We start from the raw sequence: 24,196 nt of genomic DNA, 5'->3' as shown, positions 1-24,196 counted from the left end.
GGTTTTACCATTTGAACACACTAAAATCTTCACTGTGTAACAGAGCTTCCCCAAAAGCTTTGTTGCTTCTCTCTCAGTGATTCTTGAGGAGTAGTTTTGTAAATGAACCCTTTTTTTCTATTACTTCTTCATTATCTCCCCTTAGAAAAGGTGGGTGCTTCTTTTGTATTAATTTTAACCACCATCATCCAAGGATGTTTTGAACTAAGTCTGTTTGAAATTTGCCCTACAGTTCTAGAAAAGAAGTTGATGTGACAAATGATGGACAAAAACAGATACTGTAGGTCACATGAGTGACTTGATCAACCAAGAATTATGTAGCTTGATGTTCTTTATATCTGTGTCAAAAGAAGGAAGTTGATGACAAACAAGAAGTCTGTGAGCCAATGCTCAATAGTAATACCCCCGCTTTGATGTGAATATACATTCTGATGTGAATGTACACAAGTTCAGTTATGGACAGATGTGCGGATAAACAGGAAGTTGACATCGGATTCATATAAAAATAAATCCCACCATATGGCATGCTTTAACAAAGAGCTTGCTAAAATTTCAAGCATCTGCAATCAGTAGTTGCTGAGAAAACTGCGACCAAAATTTGTTATGTATGGTATGGACAGACACACAGATAAACAGGAAGTTGACATCGGATTCGTACAAAAATAAATCCCACCATACACATGCCTAAACAAAAAGTGTGCTAAAATTTCAAGCATCCGCAATCAGTAGTTGCTGAGAAAACTACGACCAAAATTTGTTATGTATGGTATGGACAGACGCACGGATAAACAGGAAGTTGACATCGGATTCACACAAAAATGAATCCCACCATATGGCATGCCTAAACAAAGAATGTGGTAAAATTTCAAGCATCTGCAATCAGTAGTTGCTGAGAAAACTGCGACCAAAATTTGTTATGTATGGTACGGACAGATGCACAGATAAACAGGAAGTTGACATTGGATTCGTACAAAAATAAATCTCACCATATGGCATGCCTAAACAAAGTGTGCTTAAATTTCAAGCAACTGCAATCAGTAGTTGCTGAGATAACTGCGACCAAAATTTGTTATGTAGGGTACGGACAGACGCATGGATAAACAGGAAGTTGACATCAGATTTGTACAAAAATGAATCCCACCATATGGCATACCTCAACAAAGTGTGTGCTAAAATTTCAAGCACCTGCGATGAGTAGTTGCTGAGAAAACTGTGGAGAAAAATTTGTTACGGACAGACAGACAGCTAGACACACAGACAGACAGACAGACACACAAGGGTAAAACAGTATACCCCCCTCTCCTTCGGAGCGGGGGTATAAAAACCCACATCAACTAGACACTTTGATTAGAAAGGTTCAAGGTAGCCCCTGGCAAGGTGAGATAATGTAAAGGTAACAATGGAATAGACAACATGAAATACCTCAATCCAGTTCAGTGCTGGCTACAATCATTTGAGTGTAAAATACTCAACCATTCAGGAAAAAATAACTGTGTAAAATACTGAACCAAGGATGAAAAGTTAAACTAAACCAAAAGGGAACAGTTAAAAGTATCAGATACTCAACCAAGAAGGAACAGTTAATTGTGTAAAATACTCTACCTTGAATGAAAAGTTAATTGTTTAAAATACTGAACCAATGGCTACAATCAATACAGTGTAAAATATTGAATCAAGAATTATTTACAAATGAAGCTGTCTTGAACTGGTTAACATCATAATGAGAGAAATACTGAATTAACCAAGAATGAAAAGCTAAGTTAGCTACGTAAATAGAGTTCAACGTCTTATAACTAGATTCTTGGAACAATTTCCTGGATGGAAGCCATTCTGGGGTGTTAGACTTCTAATGTTAACAAAATGGGGGAGGGAAAAGATGGAGGAACAGAAATCTGTCAGTAGATATAGATGTAACAGAGCCATGTAACACAGTTCCTGGTGTTAATGGTTTATTGTCTGAATAGAAACGCTAGATAGTAGGCAGGAGTTTGTGTAGGATGTAGTGAATTTGTACCGACAATCAAAGGGAAGTAAAACCATCACAGAGAATTACTGAATCGCCAGAAATTTCCTGGCATTGCTCAGCAATGACGGACAAAAAGAATGTAGTAAGAGATGTAGAAATGTCAGAGGGTTGTTGATAGGCACACCCAGAAAAATTATTCTAGAGTTATATATTTGATATAAAAATAATTCATCTCTAACATTATTAAAGATCACTTAAAATTAACTACAATTTTTAAAAATAAACAAAATAAATTCAGAATCAAATACAAAGAAAAAATGTGTTTTACCAGATAATCCTGATTTTTTGCATATTGAATTATTTCAAGGTGAAAAACATATCAAGATAACACTTCAAAGTTAACCTACCATGACACAGCAGCTCGATTGGCATGAAAACTATTAATTACTCGAAAAAAATCATATACAAGATCTGCAACCAAAGAAAGAAATAGAGAACATCATGCAGGCATGGTTTGAATATCATTGCTGGGATTTTTGAAAGAAAAGAAGTGGAAAATGACTTAAAAGGTTGATGGAAAAGGAAAGCTAGAAAAAAAAAAGACAAGAATGGGGATAATAGCAAAACATTTGGTCTTTGATGGGTAAAGAGTGGAATTCAAGAAAGTCCATCGCAAGAAAGATTGTTTCTGTGGGTAAACAGATATGGACCAATGAAGTCGCAAAATCTCAAAACAATTCTGGGTCACAAAACTCTTCATGAACTTTCTGTATAGAGGAAATTTATTCTTGTTTCCATTTGTTGATCAACTTTTCCAAAGATCAAATAACAGTAAACCAAAACTTACAATTAATGTCCATAGTAAATGTAACTTCTAATAATTTCTTACATGTATTCATAAGTAATGCAATTAATTTTTATTTTTAAAAATTAAAACAAGAATCAGCTTCTTTTAAATAATGTAATAAGATCTTTAAAATAAATGCATTTTTATTGTACAAGTATGAGCCTATTTTGGTAATATATTAAGTTATTAAAAGGTGACATTTTCTACTTTCATTTAAATTAGCATTATCAGTGCCTAGTATGATTTACATAGTTACCGTAGGGAAACAAAATAGGGATATAAAACAAAAGTCTGCCCAAACAATCACTTCCAGTAAGATTTTAAGTCATTATCATTAATACACCTCAAGTATACGAAACAAATGTTCCCTTCCAATCTGTATTCTATTGAAGGATTATATGCGCAATAGATATCAAATAGTTTGTTAGCAATTTGTACAAATTTCAAGCAATCATTTTGAAAACAATCCTTTGTTTTCTGTAAACAGTGAAATATGATCTGGTGATTTTTTTCAGTAGCTTGAAATGTCTCACAAAATTCAATTTTCGATTATTCAAGAAAAAAAAAACTAATTTAAAAAATACTATGTTTGGTATAAGAATTGTTTTTGCAGACATTGTTCTCTATATCCTCACCTTCCCTTTCCCTACTGTAATTCAGTGCATTAAATGTATAGCTTACTTTGGTGGCCTTTGCCCTCTCTTTCTGCTGAGCCTACAAATAAAACATGTCACAATGCAATCTACAACTACTAATTACCTACACTCAGGTAGTTAGTCGCATGCTTTTAGTAATTCACTTCAAAGTCAACTCATTCAAATATCTATATAGTTATCTACATTTTTCAAAAAAATACAATGCCTTATAATTCCCTTTAATATCATTTTTTTTCTTTTTGAGTAAGTAATGTGGATCATTTTCCTTCCTTCTGTTGAATTTTGTTTCCTTCCCTTTTTTTAAATTAAATTTTATTTATTTAAATTTCAAACCACCAAACAAGCCAGTAAAAAAATCTATTTCATGGATGAAGCCATGCATTTTTATTTGCATCAATTTCACTCATTAGTTCTGGGTCACACAGACTAATCATTTAACCTAACTTTATCAGGAACTTCACAGGTGTAGCACAGAACTACTGCTGAAAAGTGCAACTGCCAGACTGTTCTAGAATATTTAATCTGATTTATTTTTAAAATAATCCAAAGATTTCACACCCCAATTTAATGATGAAGGAATGAAAGGCACTTTATGAACTTCTGATATTTGTAATGTATTAAACTTTATAAAGAAATCAAGAAGCCAAAGCATTTTGTTTGAATAACCTAACCACTAACTCTTACTGACAATTAAATGATACTAAACAAAACATGGATGCACACAATTTTACCAGCAATAATTAAATCTGATTAAGAATTCTTCTGCATGACATTTACACTAATTGAAGCTTCTTGTCCTTTTTTTCAGACGCCTTTATCTAATTTTTATGTACTTATGCAAAATTCTGGATTTCAAAAACCTTACTGTCCTGTAGTAGAAATAGAAAAATCAACTTTGATTTTTAAATTTAAAGTAATATTATGTGAAGATGCTTGCATTTTTTGACTGACAAATTGTAGCCATTTTATTCTTTAAAAGACCTTTGAATTATCTTAAATAAATAGAACCCCTGCATCAAATTCATTACTCTTAAACCATGCATCACAACATATTCAGCATTCGATCCACACTGAAAACTTTAAATAACTGGGAAATTAGTGGGAGGGGAGATAATGCTGCATCAGGGAAGACAACTCTTACTGCTTGTGTCATGGCCTCCTCTTGTTCTCGCTTTTCTCTCTCCTTCTTCTCCAACATTTTTCTTTTCCATTCTGGAACATCTTTCCATTTCAGTGCCTCTGCTTTTTTCCGCCTCAGTTCCTCCTTTAACACAATGGAAGGGAGATAATTTTAAATGATCTACTCAGAGTAAAGTGGACACAAAATCACATCCTCTTCATTCACAGTCACATAAATTTACATTGAAGGGAGAATCCAAGATGTTATGACTACCTAGTCCTTAAATGCCAAACAATCCTTAAAGATTGCCAATATATAAAAATCAACCACTTTTTGTCCACTGGGTGTTACTATAGACTGAAAACTTATGAAAGTCTAATGTAACCTCTATAAAAAATCATATAACTGAAGAGGAGTAGTAGTCTCTTAATAAAGACTTGGATAACTAACCATACCTGAGTCAGACAATACCTACCAGTATATCAATACAATGTAATACACATGTAAAACAAAAACCCTATTTATATTATAAATTTATGTATTTCTCACTAAATCGTGTACAGTTGCCATGTATCACAAAAGAATAGAGGCCCATAGGCCACAACACTCACTTATGTCACCTTATACCTGTGTTTGACCCCATATTCAATTATTATAGCCTCACCCTACCCTTTTGGCCCATCATTTGAAAAATATTGAATCTGCACAACTTGACAAGCTTTCAAAATATTTCTTAAGAAAAAGCTTTTGGGGAACTTTCCCTATGTATTCACAGGGTAGTAGGCCACTAGCCCACGATAATTGAAAACTGAGGTCGGGCTGCCATAGGAAAGTGATAAGAAAACTGACACAATCAAAGAGGGCCCCATTGAGAGCTGTCTTAGGAAAGTGACCAGAAAACTGACACAAAGAGGGTCCTGCTAAGGGATGTAAGAGGAATGTGACCAGACAACTGACACATTCAGAGAGGGTCCTGCTGAGAGCTCTCAGAGGAAAGTGACCAGAAAATTGACACAGTCAGATAGATTCCCTTTGAAGACTGTCAGACGAAAGTGACAACTAAGCCTCAGTAATGTTACAATAAAATGGAGCACATAAGGAAGGTGACATGAAAAAAATCACTCATATGGGTTAGAATTACTTATGGAAGACATATAGACAGACAGATAGACAAAGCGATATGACCCTAAAACTTATAGGTGTCATTCTCCTTTTAAAAGTATTTCTGTACAGAATCTGAAAATGTTACAGTGAGAACTGTTTAAGTTATCGAGTCAAATAAAGTGTTGATTGACATATAGACAGACAGTTGAACAATATGATTTCTATAGGATCCAATCAGAGTGAATACACTAATATATTACCACATATTCTCGAACTTTCTCTTCGTTTTTCTTTATAATCATATCTTTCTTCCAGTTAGGAACAGCATTTGTAATGGGAACATAGCCAGGAATTTGATTGTAATCTGAAATGGTGACAAGTGAATGTATTGAACACATAAGAAAAGTTATAAATTGAAATATAGAAAACCGCAATTTTATGTGACCAAAACCTGGAAGATTTTATAACTACATGTACTAGTTTTTAAAATTTAAAATACACAATATCGATATGGCAGGCACACATCATAAACATAATAAATATTAAGGAATGCATAACAGAAGAATTTTTCAATGTGCTTAATTTTGACAAACATACATTGAGCCTATGGGCCACAATGCTCACCTACATCACTATGGAACTGCTGCTCTACATCAGACCCCCCCCCCCCCCCCCAATATACTGCATTCCCAAGTAAAACTTTGATCACATATTGTGGCTATACCCTATTCTCAAAGTCATGATTTGAATAAACTTGAATCTACACTACCTGAGGATGCATGCTTCCATATAAATATGACTAATCATTTGAACAAACCTAAACCTACACTATGTAATGAAGCTTTCATATAAGTTTCATCTTTTCTGGCCCAGTGGTTCTTGAGAAGAAGATTTTTGAAAGATTATTCATGCCATTAAATTTTCATTTAATCTTAATGATCTCCCCTTGAAAGAAGGCGTGGCCCTTTATTTGAACAAACTTGAATCACCCTCCCCCAACAATGCTTTGTGGCAAGATTGATTGAAATTGGCCCATTGGTTCTGGAGGAGAAGATGAAAATGTTAAAAGTTTTCAACGACACCAACAATGACAAAAATGAAGACAGACAACAGACAAATTGTTCAAGCCTTCAGCTCAGGTGAGCTAATATATAGATATACCCCAAATTCATAGCTTCACCAAATTATTACCCTCTTTGTAAATAATTGTGCAGGGATAATGAGATAAAATGGACAAGAAAAGGGTAAATGAAAAGAAGAAAGTTTAAATATTGAATTAATTCTTTGATGGTTTTTTTGGTCATAATACCTATAGAATACCTTTTTTGAGATTTGAGTAGATTTTTTACTAACAATTCAATATTATATTATTGGTTATATTTTGTATAATATATCATAACAGAGAAAATTTATAATTTGTACTTACCAATTTCATCTAGATCAATGTCCATATTGTCACCAGTATCTGGAAAACAGATTAAATTCTTTATACAATAAGTGAAAATCTCAAATTAAATGGCCACAATTTCACTGTTTCAGCTCATGCTGCTTGCACATAGTTGCATGCTTAGTACTATGCAGCATGCAATTTTCTGAGACTAAGAAGTAATTTATTTCTAATATGATCCTGAGCTCTTTACTAACTGTAAAGTACATCCAAGCCATCATCTGCTCATACAAACAGTGACTTCCTTTGTAATGTAAGGGCAGGTAACTCCTGACCCTTGTCTTACAACAGCTGTCTTATTTAACAGATTGTGTATCTAAGCGGTTCCTGATAAATCATAGTTTTTTGTGCTCTAAAAATACCACTACAAGTTCTGTCTATTTATTATCCATTAGTTTTCTGCTTCATTAAGAACCTGGATCCAAGACAACACCGCGAGGATCATTACAGGAAGCAATACAAAAATGCACTTAGCCTCAATACAGATCCAGATTCATACACTGTTAATTAAATTGATTATTGTCCATATCTATAAGGGTAAACACCATTATAATTATTTCACATTTCCTTTCAGAATATTATCAGAAAAATTAAACATCTGACATCTTTGTAAATACCCTTAAAAGATGCCACAACCGAAGTAGGCTTTTCTTTTAATTGGTGTAGGTCCTGAGATTTAATAATCAAAGACATGATTTTATAAAATCTGTAAATCTCCTAAAGATATTTATTTGACAGTGATTAATGATGAGAAGAGAGTGATAAAGCTGATCCGTGATCTACATACCCTAGTGCCACACCCATATTATATACATCTAACATTATATAATTAAACCATCCACTAAGTACCATCTGTAATTACCACTGGACTGAATTATCATCACTGAGAATATAGAAAGTATACAAGTACCAGCTTATAGATAATCCCACAATCTTCCTTCAATAATCCACAGCAATAATCCCAAAGAATCTGTGTCAAAGAAGACAATGTAAGGTACTCTATTTCTGTTTCTATGACAACCTAAGATTTACAATATCAGTATACATTCCTATTTTTTTATGTGTTTTTTATTAATACATAGATCAATAGTTTATCGTTGACTGCTGCATGTTAATCTTTCGGTATCTGACATGCGGACATTATTTTATTCCCACAACACAGGGGTACTACATGTATCTTCATATGAGTGGATTTCAGACTATTTCTTGAAAACAGCAATAGTTTACAAAACTTCTAAAGCTTAGTGGATGGACTGAATGAGATGAGATGAGATTCAATTGGATGATAGGGTAGAATGCCTTTGGAGGATGTAAAATTAGACCTACACCCAGCATTATGGCCATTTAGCAGTGAGAGATCTTTTCCTGCTAACATCCACAACACAGGACCTCGGTTTCTAAAATTTCATTAGAGCGGCCACTATTCACACTCAACTTCCTGAAGTGTGATTTAAAGCTGTGATGTATGGAACAACTCCTTACTTTGAGACTCTAAAAGAAAGCAAGACCTTCCCTCTAACCACTGTGTCATGTGGGCAATTTTAGCAGGATGGTTATGTGGTAGAGAAATGTAATATGTAACAACAGAATGGTTAAGTGGTAGGAAACTTAAAGAGATCATAACAGAATGGTTACAATTATTAAGTGGTAGAGAAATGTAATGGCCTCAGCAGGATGATTAAGTGGTAAAAAAATGCAAAGAAGTTACAACAGGATGGTTAAGTGGTAGAGAAATATAAAGGGATTACAATGAATGGTTAAGTGGTAGAGAAATATAAAGAGATTACAATGAATGGTTAAGTGGTGGAGAAATATAAAGAGATTACAATGAATGGTTAAGTGGTAGAGAAATATAAAGAGATTACAATGAATGGTTAAGTGGTAGAGAAATATAAAGAGATTACAATGAATGGTTAAGTGGTAGAGAAATATAAAGAGATTACAATGGATTGTTAATTGGTAGAGAAATATAAAGAGATTACAATGAATGGTTAAGTGGTAGAGAAATATAAAGAGATTACAATGAATGGTTAAGTGGTAGAGAAATATAAAGAGATTACAATGAATGGTTAAGTGGTAGAGAAATATAAAGAGATTACAATGAATGGTTAAGTGGTGGAGAAATATAAAGAGATTACAATGAATGGTTAAGTGGTAGAGAAATATAAAGAGATTACAATGAATGGTTAAGTGGAAGAGAAATATAAAGAGATTACAATGAATGGTTAAGTGGTAGAGAAATATAAAGAGATTACAATGAATGGTTAAGTGGTAGAGAAATATAAAGAGATTACAATGGATTGTTAATTGGTAGAGAAATATAAAGAGATTACAATGAATGATTAAGTGGTAGAGAAATATGAAGAGATAATGGATTGTTAATTGGTAGAGAAATATAAAGAGATTACAATGAATGGTTAAGTGGTACAGAAATACAAAGAGGTTCCAATGAATGGTTAAGTGGTAGAGAAATATAAAGAGATTACAATGGATTGTTAATTGGTAGAGAAATATAAAGAGATTACAATGGATGGTTAAGTGGTAGAGAAATATAAAGAGATTACAATGAATGGTTAAGTGGTAGAGAAATATAAAAAGATTACAATGAATGGTTAAGCGGTAGAGAAATATAAAGAGATTACAATGAATGGTTAAGTGGTAGAAAAATATAAAGAGATTACAATGAATGGTTAAGTGGTAGAGAAATATAAAGAGATTACAATGAATGGTTAAGTGGTAGAGAAATACAAAGAGGTTCCAATGAATGGTTAAGTGGTAGAGAATATAAAGAGATTACAATGGATTGTTAATTGGTAGAGAAATACAAAGAGATTACAATGGATGGTTAAGTGGTAGAGAAATATAAAAAGATTACAATGGATTGTTAATTGGTAGAGAAATATAAAGAGGTTACAATGGATGGTTAAGTGGTAGAGAAATATAAAGAGATTACAATGGATTGTTAATTGGTAGAGAAATATAAAGAGATTACAATGAATGGTTAAGTGGTAGAGAAATATAAAGAGATTACAATGGATGGTTAAGTGGTAGAGAAATATAAAGAGATTACAATGAATGGTTAAGCGGTAGAGAAATATAAAGAGATTACAATGAATGGTTAAGTGGTAGAGAAATATAAAGAGATTACAATGAATGGTTAAGTGGTAGAGAAATACAAAGAGGTTCCACTGAATGGTTAAGTGGTAGAGAAATATAAAGAGATTACAATGGATTGTTAATTGGTAGAGAAATATAAAGAGATTACAATGGATGGTTAAGAGGTAGAGAAATATAAAGAGATTACAATGGATTGTTAATTGGTAGAGAAATATAAAGAGATTACAATGAATGGTTAAGTGGTAGAGATATATAAAGAGATTACAATGGATTGTTCATTGGAGAAATATAAAGAGATTAAAGGCTGGTTTAGTGGTAGAGAAATATAAAGAGGTAACAATGAATGGTTAAATGGTAGAGAAATGTACAGTTACAGCAGGATGGTTATAGGTAGTTAGCTATCGATAAAGGAATATAACACCATAACAACAAGATGGCTAAGTGGCTGAAAAAAACCACACAGGTTCCTGTTCCAGTCTGACTGATCTGTTCCATCTGCGTATATCAAAGAATTCTTTTTATACTGGAAAACCAAGCAAAGAAAAATATACTGCTATACTCTTGGACACTAAAAGAAGCAAGAGCTTAAAGAAATCCAAAAATAATTACATTAAAAATTTTGAACTATTTAGACTCTGTTAAGGAAGTGAATCTAACTTGCGACATCATGTGACGTCACAGTCTGTAGACTGGTCTCATGTTGTTTGAAGACGTGGATCAAAGTTAAAAGTGTAAAGCTGTAAAGATTTTTGATTGGTATTCAGTAATGAATACAGCTGTGTTAGCACCAACGTTGCACATACGTAAAACATATTAATAATTCATATATATGTATGGAAATTTATGGTTTGCAGTCAACTTCATTATAAAAGGTCCCCCCTTCACTTTCACAAGCAAACAGCACATCAGAACCTGCTGTAAATTGTAAGTGGACTGTCTTTACAGGCTCTTCCAGCATATGTTCAGAACCAGGTGTTACACTGTTTCAGTGAAGAATCATAAAATGTAGGAACTGTGTAAACCCTGTCTGCCATGTTGGATGTATGTATTCTGCTGTTTTGATTTCTGAATATTTCTTCCTATCTGACAGCTTATTGATACATGCAGTTTATTTATTCCTACTCCATCTTAGCACTCAGCTTTGTGGGCCAGCAAACACTTGTGGGGGTTGCAGTTAAGATTTCTTTATGCTTAATATGATTTACTTTCCTACAGATCTGCTGCCTCACTGTGCAATTTTTTTTTTTAAATCATGCATTTTTAAGTATCATAGCTACATGATCCTTTTTTTTCTCTTTGAGAGGAAACAGAGTGCCAGAGCATGTCTGAAATTCTAATTAATGCTTTATAGCTATAGGGTTCAGCAATGATTCAATAGGGATTCATGTAAACAAATTTCAACACCTCAGGAAAATGGTACAAAACTTGATCAAATTCTCCAAACTCACTACAATAATAACTAAGTTCTTCTTCTCCTTTCTGACTTGCATCCTCAAATTCTTGAAATTACAATAAAATGACTTAATGACATTTTCCCTTTTCTTGGGGAAAGCTGAGGTATTTTTTACAGAACAATTTTGACCATGAAATTTACACAACTATAACTAAATAAGGGTATTAAAACAAATAATATAAATTTAGTAGTTGGGGGGTCTTTTTGGCAGAGATCTTGAGGAAATCTGTGCTTTGTTCAAATCTCATTACTTAAATTTTTCCCCTTGAAACTTCAAAGAATATGGTTCAAGACTTAACATCAATGCAATATCTTAATGTGCATTTCATGTTTCTAAATTCACATCAAATCTATTTATCCATGATAAAAAAAAAATTCCCTTTGATATTTTTCTTAACAGAGAAATGACCATCATCAGATATATTAGTTTTCTACATCCATCTACTTGACACCAAATTCTGAGGGAAATCTGTTATAATTTAACATTTAACAAAAATCATTCTTCTCAGGGAATGGTCAAAGAATACTATTTATTAATATAAGCCAGATTTACTTCTAGATATTTCCCGGGCTGCAGCAGGAAAGAAGGAAGCTTTATATTTTCAGGGAGACCACAGAATCTAATATATAGTATACATAATCATAGTAACATCATTTAAATAACTGTCAAGGACATTCCTGGCTATACATTATTTTCATTTTAGCAAGCCTATTAAGGAGGCTGGGGGGTCAACAAATTAACCATCAGATATAACTTATTTTTTTAGATATGATATCTTAAGCTGTCAACTATCATTTGGCAAAGAAAAAATTCATACATTTTAGTTTTAAAATTTGATCATTTTTGTATGTCTTTATATGGAGCTCTTCTTGTAAAGGAGATCAATATAGTCTAAAAATGGCCACGACCACCCAGCCCTCTTAATTAACTGTTTATTTTTCAAAAAGAACCACAGCAAGCAACAATTATAGCTGTAGTACTCCATCTTCATCAGAATAATCCCTGCCCTATTACACAAAATATATTTGTTAATGACTGTGCCAGGGTGGTATGTTAATTTAAAGCATGTGTAACGTTACAGAGAGAATCAGGATTAGCAGTACATCTCAGTTTGTTCTACATGTGTAATCTTGACTTCCTGCTATAAACAAACACAGACATATCTTGGATTGTCTGCTCTCTTCAAGGATATGAGGTCCTGACCATTACCCCCTGATTACTAATTCAGTGGCCACTGAACTAATGTATCCTTAAATGCACTTTAGTAAATACTTATAACCCTGGATAATTAAGTACATATCTTCTCTCCAAGTAAACAACTAATCTATATTTACTTAAATTTACAACTGTACATGTTGTAATGCCCCTAGATATCTACAAGTTTCCACTGCAGTGATAAAACTGCACAAGTGTTGCAGAAGTCAAACCAAATGGATTTTGTCTGTGAAAATGGATTGCCTACAGAAATAATTTGGCTCTTAATTATAGCCTTCTACTGGACCCTGTAAATCAGCTATTTCTTATAAATCATCAGATTTTATCCCAGACAATTCAAACATCAGCTATCCATCACCACAGCTGAGAATTTCACTAAGAATTTATGTACTGGTAAACAATCCTCAACACCTCAGTAAATCAGCTGTTTTCTTCAAACCTACTACAATATCTGAATTCTTATTCCTCCCTTTTTTTCTGTTTCCTGAAATTCTTGAAATTACAATAAAATGACTTAATGTTTCCCCCATCCTTAGAAAGGCTGGGGGCAGCTAAATATAGCTGACAGACAATTCAGCAGGGAAAAACACAACCCCTCTGTCTTAGATAACAGTATTACAGCACGAAACAGGAGGGGGTTGTATAATGGCTCCAAAGACAGGAAGCTGAAAAATTTACTCCAGTCTGACAGAACCTCAACGGGTGGATCAGAATTTCTGCTTTCATTCAGAACACCACATTTCAAAATGAAAATATTCATCACATATTTAACATACCACTGTAAGTTCATTGAAAATATTTTGTTATTGTTATTGTTGTTTTGTTTTTTTTTTTTTGTTTTTTTTTTTGGGGGGGGGGGGAATTTTAAAATATTTCTTGGATATCTTAATATTTTGTAATTAACATATCACTAAAATAACTTTCATCAATGAACATTATGGTTTAAAAAATTATTAATCACTTGTCCTTTTACACAAGATTTTCAATAAAATCATGACAAATGAATATATTTTCTAATTAAGCAGAATCATTAATTTATCAAAAAATTTTTAGTGATCTAAATGAGTGTAGGTCTCTGCCCTCTGTCAGAGATAATTTGAGTTTATCCTGATGGCCAGAAGAACATTCACACCTACGGATCAAACAACAAATGGCTAAAACTCAAAGGTTCTGGAATTCTAAAACACAAGGTCACAACTCACCTTCAGTATCTAATTAAATAAATCCTATGAGAAACTTTGGTAAATAAAATAAAACCAGGAAAGAAACAAATAAGAATCCAGGTATCCCAAATATGTCTGACTTCTCTGACATCAGATCGCTACGGTAACTTGGAAGGAATAGTGAGAGTGAGGCTTCAGTGGGGGAAACTAGATTTTGGTAATTTTCCAAAGAGAGCAGCAGAATTCACAGAATATAACAGAGATTTCTTATCTTGTCATCTGAGTCTCTTTCACAAAAAGTACGTAGTAGACTCTTCATTATATCTTACTGCATGACTCTGAATCTTGTAATATAGATTTAGTAGAATATTTGTTAGAATTAAGAAACATTGCTAGGTATATATTAACTTCTGAGATGCAATACATAAACATGAAGAAGTGCACAAATCCTTCAAAGGAATATGAGGTTAACATAACTCATTTATCTCTGAAAGCTCTACTTGGCAACAGTATAGTCAGTCATTATAAGTATTTGACCTACTTTTGTGGCCAGAATCTAGGTCAGATCCTCAGTACTCACTCATGTCCTGAACCCCCATGGGAGCCCCAGCTTACCCTCTGATCTGATGGATCACAGCAGGGGGCATAATCACAGATAAGACAAAAATATCACACCACTGCACTCCCCCTTATCCCAGCAGCAGTGGCTTTACAATCTATCTCATAACCGATAATCTGTCAGATAGCTTGTACTACTTCATAATGACACAGGTATGGGTGGGATTTACTGAGATCTAAATCTGATCAAACAATTGCTAGTTATATAAGTAAAAGTACAGTAGAGTAACAGGAAAATTCTGCTTCCAATAATAAGATGTGGACTAAGATTATCTAAATACATGTAGAGAATTTAAAGTAAATATTTGTCTTGGTTCATTAGATACCATGATCAAGACTTATAAAAGTTAGAGCATTTTAGAAATTCCCATCCATCAAACTGATTCTCAGACACATGGCAGCCAGTATACAAGAGTACTGAATTAACTCGGGTCTTAAAATAACACTTAAAATAATTAACTCAAACTCTCAATGAGTCATGAATGAAACCCTAGGGCAGATGCTGCACAAAATATTTAGTTTATTACAATTGCCGGTTATGCAGGGTTTTTAAAAAATTATTTTGATTGAAACTATGTATCCAAGAAATGAGGGAAGCAGATACAGTAAAACACGCTTATAACAAAGTACCAGGGAAGGATAATTATGCTTCATTATAAATGTAATTCGTTACATCCATTAAATTCAAAACATATTTTAAAGCCACAAAGAATGAAAATCACTTTGCTGTTAGCATTAAATCATTAAGCATGTTCACTATAAGTGTATTTTTACTGAATATTTCCAGTAGTGAATAAAATTACTTTGCTTTAATTTCAAATCACCCCATAATTGAAACAAATATGAATCCTTTGCCCCAGAACATGTACCTTGAGTCAAAGTAGATTTAAACATTAAATCATAGGAAGTAATTTGCATAACAGATATGTAAATGAATGAAAAAACCAGAAGTCTCTGACGAGACTGTAGCTCTACTGGTTGTCCTTATAAAAGAAGGATAAAAGTAGCACTTGGACTTGAAACTTTGCAACAGCAATAAATAGAATAATGATCCTTGGTTTAGTCTCTTTTTGTGGAAAGATTTATTGCAATCAGACTAAAACTGTAGGAGGAATAGCCTTTTAAAACAATTTTACAGAAATTTTGATTTAAGTAACCATGGCAACATCATTCAACAAAATCAAAAAACAGTAACATCAATTATGTATCTCAGTCTAGTTTACTTGTATGCCATGTTATACTGAAATCAGACAAAACATGTAGGAGGAGTAGCGTTTTGAAAGTATTTCAAGAAAATTTCTATTTTTAGTAACCATGGCAACACTGTTCATCGAAATCCAAATCTGGTACAGAGAATTATGTATCTTAGTGTAGTCTAATTGTGTGCTAAGTTATACTAAAATTAGACCAAAACTGTAGGAGGAGTAGCATTTTGAAGGTATTTCAAGGAAATTTCTATTTTTAGTAACCATGGCAACACTGTTCATGGAAATCAAAAATCGATACATAGAATTATGTATCTTGGTGTACAAAAATCGATACATAGAATTATGTATCTTAGTGTACAAAACAAAATTATGTATCTTAGTATAGTCTACTTGTGTGCGAAGTTATATTGAAATCAGATCAAAACTGTAGGAGAAGTAGCGTTTTTAAAGTTTTTCACAGAAATTTCTATTTTTAGTAACCATGGCAACACCGTTCATTGAAATCAAAAACTGATATATAGAAATATGTATCTTAGTGTTGTCTACTTGTGTGCCAAAAAATATTGAAATCAGATTAAAACTGTAGGAAGAGTAGCATTTTGAAAGTATTTCACAGAAATCTCTATTTTTAGTAACCATGGCAACACCGTTCCCTGAAATCAAAAACCGATATACAGAATTATGTGTCTTAGTGTAGTGTACTTGTGTGACAAGTTATACTGAAATCAGACCAAAACTGTAGGAGGAGTAGCATTTTGAACAAGAGGCCCATGGGCCACATCGCTCACCTGAGTAACTTTGGCCATGCTGTTCATTACCAGACTCCCCCCTTGTAATACCTATTGTGGCCCCGCCCTACCCCCGGGGGTCATGATTTGAACAATTTAGAATCTACACTATCCCAGGATGCTTCCACATAAGTTTCAGCTTTTCTGGTCCAGTGGTTCTTGAGAAGAAGATTTTTAAAGATTTTTCCTATATATTTCAATGTAAAACTTGGATTCCCTATTGTGGCCCCGCCCTACCCCCGGGGGTCTTGATTTGAACAATTTACAATCTACACTACCCCAGGATGCTTCCACATAAGTTTCAGCTTTTCTGGTCCAGTGGTTCTTGAGAAGAAGATTTTAAAAGATTTTTCCTATATATTTCAATGTAAAACTTGTATTCCCTATTGTGGCCCCGCCCTACCCCCGGGGGTCATGATTTTTACAATTTAGAATCTACACTACCCCAGGATGCTTCCATATAAGTTTCAGCTTTACTGGCCCTGTGGTCCTTGAGAAGAAGATTTTTTAATGACCCCACCCTATTTTTGTCTTCTCTTGATTATCTCCCCTTGTGAGGGGACTTGGCCCTTCATTTTAACAATTTAAATTCCCCTTCACCCAAGGATGCTTTGTACCAAGTTTGGTCAAAATTGGCCCAGTGGTTCTTGAGAAGAAGTAAAAAATGTGAAAAGTTTACAGACGGACGGACAGACAGACGGACAGACGGACGGACGGACGACGGACAAAATGTGATCAGAAAAGCTCACTTGAGCCTTCGGCTCAGGTGAGCTAAAAATTGTTTACAGACAGATAGACAGACAGAGGACAGACAACTTACTATCGCATAAGTTCTTCTGGTCTCTGACCAGTAGAGCTAAAAATTGTATAAAAAATTGTTCACTATGAAGACAGGTAAACAGATAAAATTATCCTTTAATGATATACTGTTGCAGAGTTCTTTCCCTTGATAAACTCAATATAATATGCCATTTTGCTTTCTTGTAGAATTATTTCCCTTGACAAAATCATTACCGGTTTACATATATTCACTGATTTCTTTAAATTCTCCTGTAGGATTATTTCTCCTGACTAAATCAGTCCACCCACCTGTCTTTGTCACTTGTACAGTTACTTCCCTTAACACCCTTGAGCCTCAACATACCAACCTTTTTTCTCTTTTTCAAAAATCTTTCTCTTCTTAAGATTCTCCTGTGTTCCTGGCACTAGTGTTTCACTGACAACAGGGGGAGGGAGCTGGTCACATTCATCATCTTCAAGGGGTGGGGGAGGGAGGGGGAGTTCATTAAAAGGTTCTTCCTCAAGAGGAGGAGGAGGAAGAGGCTCCTCATCTAATGATGATGTCATCACATTCATGGCAACTTCCGAAGTCTCAGAATTTGCTGGAGGTGAGGTATCTACGGGGTAAAAGGGAACAGCAATAAAATTTACAAATGAAAAATTGTAAGAAAGATTTTTATTTACAATCATGAATACACTTTTACAGTAATTTATGTCTCTCAATTTGAGCCTACCTTTCTCCCATGGTTTTGGTCCCCCAGTTGATTTCAACACTGCCTTAAAATTCACCCCTGCTTCAGTATCTTTCTCTGGGGTACTCTTAATTCTTTCTAAAAAAAAATATAAACAATGACATCATAAATTCATTCAATATATAATTGAACATCCTTCTATTCTTTTTTATAACCAGATTTCAAAAAATGCCCAGCACTTACATACTGACTGATTATTTTACTCATTTTGTTAAACATAGGTCATTTTCAGACACTGAACATGGTATCAGACAAAAAGCATGACTTTCAGTCACACCCAGCACTATCTTTTCTATGATGTATCATTGATTACCAAAAGTTTGCAGAAAACTGGAAATTAACTCACTTATCATTGTTTGCAAATATACACCCTCTTGAAGTTAAAAAAAAAAAAAGACTGATCCAATTATATGTTTGGTAAATTGAAAAAGACACATTCAGATTCCAGGAGTGTCTGTGCTACTATCTTAAACTTGGACTTTTTGTACATAAACAAAGTGTTTCCATCTTTTTGATAGGATTTTTTTTTAATCAATGGATCTATGTCACGTACCTGTCTTCTTGACTGGATTAAGCTTTAGCAGCAGTCCTTCTGGTGATGTTTCTCGGCTGTCTTCTGGTGACCTACTTTTAGCCACGTCTTTAGGATTGGACCGCAGCTGTACCTTCCCTAGCTCAGCAGCTATCCCCATGGCAACCTGTTTGGAAGTTTTCTTTTCCTGTTGTTCATTGGGTGCTGCTTTAAGCTGGACTTTGTTGAGTTGGGCAGCCAGACCAGACCCACCAGAGTGATGGGTGGGGGACTGTAAGGGACTAGTGTCCACCGACCCCTCCCTCATTCTCATACCCAGCTCAAAGGTTGACACAGAAGATCTGGTCCCTGGGATTTTTGAGATAGGGGGAGGTGTGGGGGGTTCTTGTGTTGGAATCTGTCTTGATTCAAAATGCTGACTGGGAACCCTTTGGCTACTGCCCATTTCCAAGGGTGGTGGGGGTAATGGAGGGGAGGGAGAGCGCATGCCTCCATGGGATCTAATACTGTCAAAGTGAGGTGGAGGAGGGGCAGGAAAGCTGGGGGCTCTGTGTTTTCTAACAGAAGGTCCTACTGGTCCTTGGCCATGTACCATATTATGTTGGGAAGGAGGCAAAGGGTTTACATTCTGTGGAAAGTTCATGTCCCTTGTATGGTAAGGTGGAGTAATTGGTGTGACAGGAACAGACTGCCTCCTAGGCGAGCTTGGAGAGCCCCCTTTCGAGACCCTCTGGTACTGAGCATTATGGGAAGGCTGGACTGGCCTTACATCATGACTGGAAGACATGTGCTGTTCATGGTGTCCATTGTGTGAATAAGCTTGGTTGATAGGTTCGTATGTTGGTGATCCTGGTGAAGTTAAATTGACATGCTGTGGAGAAGTGGGGAGGGCTGACATATATGAGAAGGGTCGAGTCTGGTTAGGGGAGGGAAGAGGCTTCCCTGGTGATGAGTCCCTTCTTCCCTGGGGATGATGGAATTGTTGGGGAGATGTTGATAACCCTGGTGACTGATGAAGTGAATGACGACTGCTTTGTCTATGATCATCCAAGAAAACAGGATCATCACTAGAAGTTGAAATCTGGAAATAAAATTGTTTTTATGCTGAAATTTGTTTAAATGATTCGTATAAGTTACATACAATCCTTGAAATTACCAGTAAATATTTAATTTTCAAGCTAAAAAATTAAGCAAGACATCCTTTCGTGAGGCGAAAAACTCATACCAATTAATCAACAACATCAATTTTTATCTTGATAATATATTTCTATAAAAATAGAAAACAATTTTATAAACTTCTTTACTTGTAGAAAGGAGCCATTTCTTCTGATAAGTTTATCTTTACAATGATATATGTCAAACATGCTCATGATAAGTATATCAAGATATTGGTAAAGTATTGTGTATAACTGATTTAGAAATTTCTTTGAGAATATATAAATTTATAATGACAATTTATAACTCTGAAAAATCTTTTTAAAAAACAATTCCTTTCATTTGAAGGAAATGATTGTACCTCTAAATACTGTGGAATCATTAGATTTCGTGGTGGCTCAATTTTCGTGGAATTTGTGGGTACCTCTCATTAATGAATTAACATCCTCCACATATTAGGATTACAGAGTTATTTCCTCTTGTAGATATAAAAGAATACACAAAAATATGTCCCCACGAACATTTCAAATTAACACAATACATGAAAATTGGTCCCCATGAATTTTACTGATTCCACAGTATGATATAACATTTTTCTTTTACAACTGTTTAAATAATAAAACTTTAAAAAAAGACATGAATTATAGTAAAAAAAATGGCTTTCAATAGATTTATAGTACAATCATATAATTTTTGGGAAAAGAATAATGTAGCTACAAGAGTGTCTTTGTTAAAAATAGGTCATTAAGTATATACTGTATATGATTAATCTTATAATTTGCTAGCTCACTGCCTTGTGGCGTCGTAAAATGGATAACCAAGCCTAAAAATAAACTAAACAGTAATGTCACATGACAAGAAAATGATGAGCCATTTAGATACTGTAATAGTTTAGTGTACATAGTATTTATAAACCTGATATTATGTGAACTTTGTGAGGAGATATCCCTATCCCAATCTCATACGAGTTCAGTTGAATCATTACTCAACCAGTTCAGAAAACTCAACAAGGTCAGCTGAATGAAAGGAGTCTGTATACCTATCAATTTTATCAATATTTACAGTAAATAAAAAATATATATATAATGTATAATAAAAACACCAGAGGCTTTTATAACTGGAATTACATATTTATTTAACTTAATTACTGAAAATATTGATAAAAATGATAGGTACACCGATTTCTGTGGTTGAATTGACTCACACTATCAAAAAGATAACACCGTCTTTTGAGAATATATGAAGGAAGCCTTCTTTTAAGCATAGCTCATCCCTTGCTACAATTTTACATGCTGTCTATGAAATACCAAATGTAATTCAATCAATCACTTTCTGAGTTCAGTAACTGGCCTTATCCCTGTTAGAGCTTAGTCTTGTAAACAACAAAAGTAACTCAATTGATCCCAACCAGAGCTGGTTTCTGGTCAACTCATAACCTGATCGACTCATAACCAAGTCAACTCGAACCCAATATGTTGTTAAAATCTCTTACATTTAATAGCAATGATGTAAAATTTGTAAATAGTATGTTAACATTCAAGTAATATTTTCCATTTAATATGACAAACATGAATGTTTGAACTATAGAACATAAAATATAACAATCTAAAATCCATAGTAAAAATACTTTGATTTACTATACAGTGAAAACTTTGATACTATAGTTAACTATAATAAACTATAGTTAATTAAAGTATATTTTTGTTACTGTCGGTTATAAATACCCGGTACTTGCAAATTTACTTCGCTATATCTGGAATTTGCTATATCCGTATTATGGATTTCTTAAAGTATATATAGCAAATTGGTAAATATAGATTTTTTTCATTCAAGTGTGTCTACCAAATGAATTTAGGGAAGTATAAAATACAAAATTTACTTTGAAATTCAAAAGATTGTGGAAGAACTGATTTTTAAATATAAATACTTACAAAATTAAGGAATTGATAAGAATTTTGCCAGGGATTGCAAAAAATTTTGTTATATCTGTTAATTCACTGTATCCATAATTGTACTAAATGAGTTTTACTTTAATATGTACATTGTTATTCTGGAAGATTTATTAATTTGCATAATTGAAAGAAGTTAAACAAGAGGCCCAAGGGCCTTAATGGTCACCTGAGTACAACAATTTAGAGGATCTATAAACTGAAAAATGAAGCTTTAATTGTTGCCCAATAGCAAGAAAATTAGTACATGTACCATGAAGATCAACAAAATAATTGGTCTAGTATCTTTCTATCTGTCCCCCATTTATCACTATTACCATGCAGACTTTTAACAATATGTCTATATTATTACCCCCTCACATTGGCCTCACTTGGCCTTTGAAGAATATTTAAGACGATAAGTTATTTTTGTTTCATTTTTATTTATCTATTATTTCCAAGTCTACCTGATTATTAAAACTATGAAAGTACTTTTTATATTATACAATAAATGTTCTTGCATAATTCTCTTATTCTATTAACCTTTAAATACATTATCTACAGTGATTAATTATCAAAAGTGAATGGCAAAGGGGAATAACTTCACTCAATAGAATACAAATTAATAGAGCCCTGGCCAGGACCAGAACTCTTGAAAAATGGTCCAGATGTTGAAAATTTACAAATTTGGAAGAGGTACCCTCATCATCATAACTATGCAATTAGTTGAAGATTTTCAAAGAATTCACACATTTTCACTACATTATCAAATAGAGCCCCCCCCCCCCCTCTCAGATAAACAACAGAACCCCTGGGACCACAAGTTTTAAAAATTTTGTAAAAGCATACTTGCTCATCATAACTACACACTTGTTTCTTTGCTTTATAAGCAGGAGTAGAAAAAAATATTTTGAGAGAAATTATGAATTTTCATTATATAATCAATAGAGCCCCGCCCTAACACCAGAACCCCTCACCCAGGGGCCATGGAATTCACAATTTTGGAAGAGGCAGCCATGCTCATCATAACTATGTACTTACTTAGCTTATCTAATACCCAGGAGCAGAAAAGAGGATTTTAAAAGAAATAATGCACTTTCACTATATGATCTATATAGCCCCACCCTAGCACCAGAACCCCTGACCCTGGAGCCATGAATTTCACAATTTTGGTAGAGGGCTCAATTCTTATTACAATCATGCCAGCAGTTTGACTGCTTGATGTCCAGGAGTAAAGAAGAAGATTTTTAAAGATTGCATTAATTTTGGTGGTTTTAGCCCCACCCCTCAGGCCCCAGGGGGGCAGGGACCATGAAATTCACCATTTTTGTCCCCCTTCACCCAAAGATGCTATATGCCAAAATTGGTTGAAATTGGTTGAGCGGTTTCAGAGAAGAAGCTGAAAATGTTTAAATGTTAACGCACGACGACTGACAAAAACAGATAGCAATAAGTCACCTGAGTGACTCAGGTGACCTTATAAAACCTGAAAAATATGATTAGTATTGATGACTGAGAACCTTGAAGGAAGCAGAATTATGCTCATTTCCCATCAATCACTAAAGGTGTGACATTTCTGCAGGGATGTAGCATCGTTTTTTCAAAATGAGGATCAGCCCCGCCCCCCCCCCCCCCCCCCCCCAAAAAAAAATCCCTGAAAACAAAAGCCTGAAAATGCTAAAATTGAAAAATCTATTTTTCGGGGAAAGCGGTGTTAAAAGCCCCAACCACCCAACCTACACCCCCCCCCCCTTCCACCTGTCCTGTGTTTTATGCATGAAAACTGTTAAGTTCATATTTTATGTACTGTAAACTCATAATCACATTAACAAGAGGCCCAAGGGCCTTAACGGTCACCTGAGTACAATACAACAACTTAGAGGATCCATAGAGTATTAAAATGAAATGAAAGGTGAAGCTTTGTTGCCCAAAAGCAAGAAAAATAGGGTGACCAGGATCAACAAAATAATTAGTCTACTATTCATTAACAGTTCATAAATTAGGTTCTAATCTGTTCCCCAATTATCACTATCACCATACAGTATATTACCAAACTATCAGTGCTTTTGTACTATTTTAATTCCTTGTTGTAATCTCTTACATTGGCCTCTCTTGGTCTTTGATGAACATTTAATAAGACAAGTTATTTTTGTCTCATTTTTATTTATCTATTACTTACAAGTCCACATGATCATTAAAACTATGAAAATACTTTTTGTATTATACAATAAAAATTCTTGCATAATTCTCTTATTCTATTAATTTTTCATGTACATTATTTACAATGATTAATTATCAAAAGTAAACAGCAAAGGCGAATAACTCCTTTCAGTAGAATGCAAATTA

General features: G+C 34.0%; 1 protein-coding gene across 1 annotated transcript in view; it reads right to left on the bottom strand.

Annotated features, from left to right (window-relative positions):
- Nucleotides 1-24,196, bottom strand: part of LOC133197696 (unconventional myosin-XVI-like) — a 67,185-nt gene that overhangs the window by 5,326 nt on the left and 37,663 nt on the right. Inside the window, exons 31-37 of the mRNA XM_061333853.1 lie at nt 18,789-19,848; nt 18,218-18,313; nt 17,852-18,100; nt 7,120-7,158; nt 5,954-6,057; nt 4,611-4,733; nt 3,495-3,527 (exon numbers count right to left, since the gene is read on the bottom strand). Of these exons, the coding sequence (XP_061189837.1) occupies nt 3,495-3,527; nt 4,611-4,733; nt 5,954-6,057; nt 7,120-7,158; nt 17,852-18,100; nt 18,218-18,313; nt 18,789-19,848 (1,704 nt within the window). The remainder of the gene's footprint in view (nt 1-3,494; nt 3,528-4,610; nt 4,734-5,953; nt 6,058-7,119; nt 7,159-17,851; nt 18,101-18,217; nt 18,314-18,788; nt 19,849-24,196) is intronic.

Source organism: Saccostrea echinata, unplaced genomic scaffold (genome assembly GCF_033153115.1).
Source record: "Saccostrea echinata isolate AGI-Se365-2 ecotype Australia unplaced genomic scaffold, CSIRO_AGI_Sech_v1 ptg000001l, whole genome shotgun sequence".
NCBI lineage: Eukaryota > Metazoa > Mollusca > Bivalvia > Ostreida > Ostreidae > Saccostrea > Saccostrea echinata.
The sequence above is the reverse complement of the archived record's forward strand: the minus strand, read 5'-3'. Positions and strand labels throughout refer to the sequence as shown.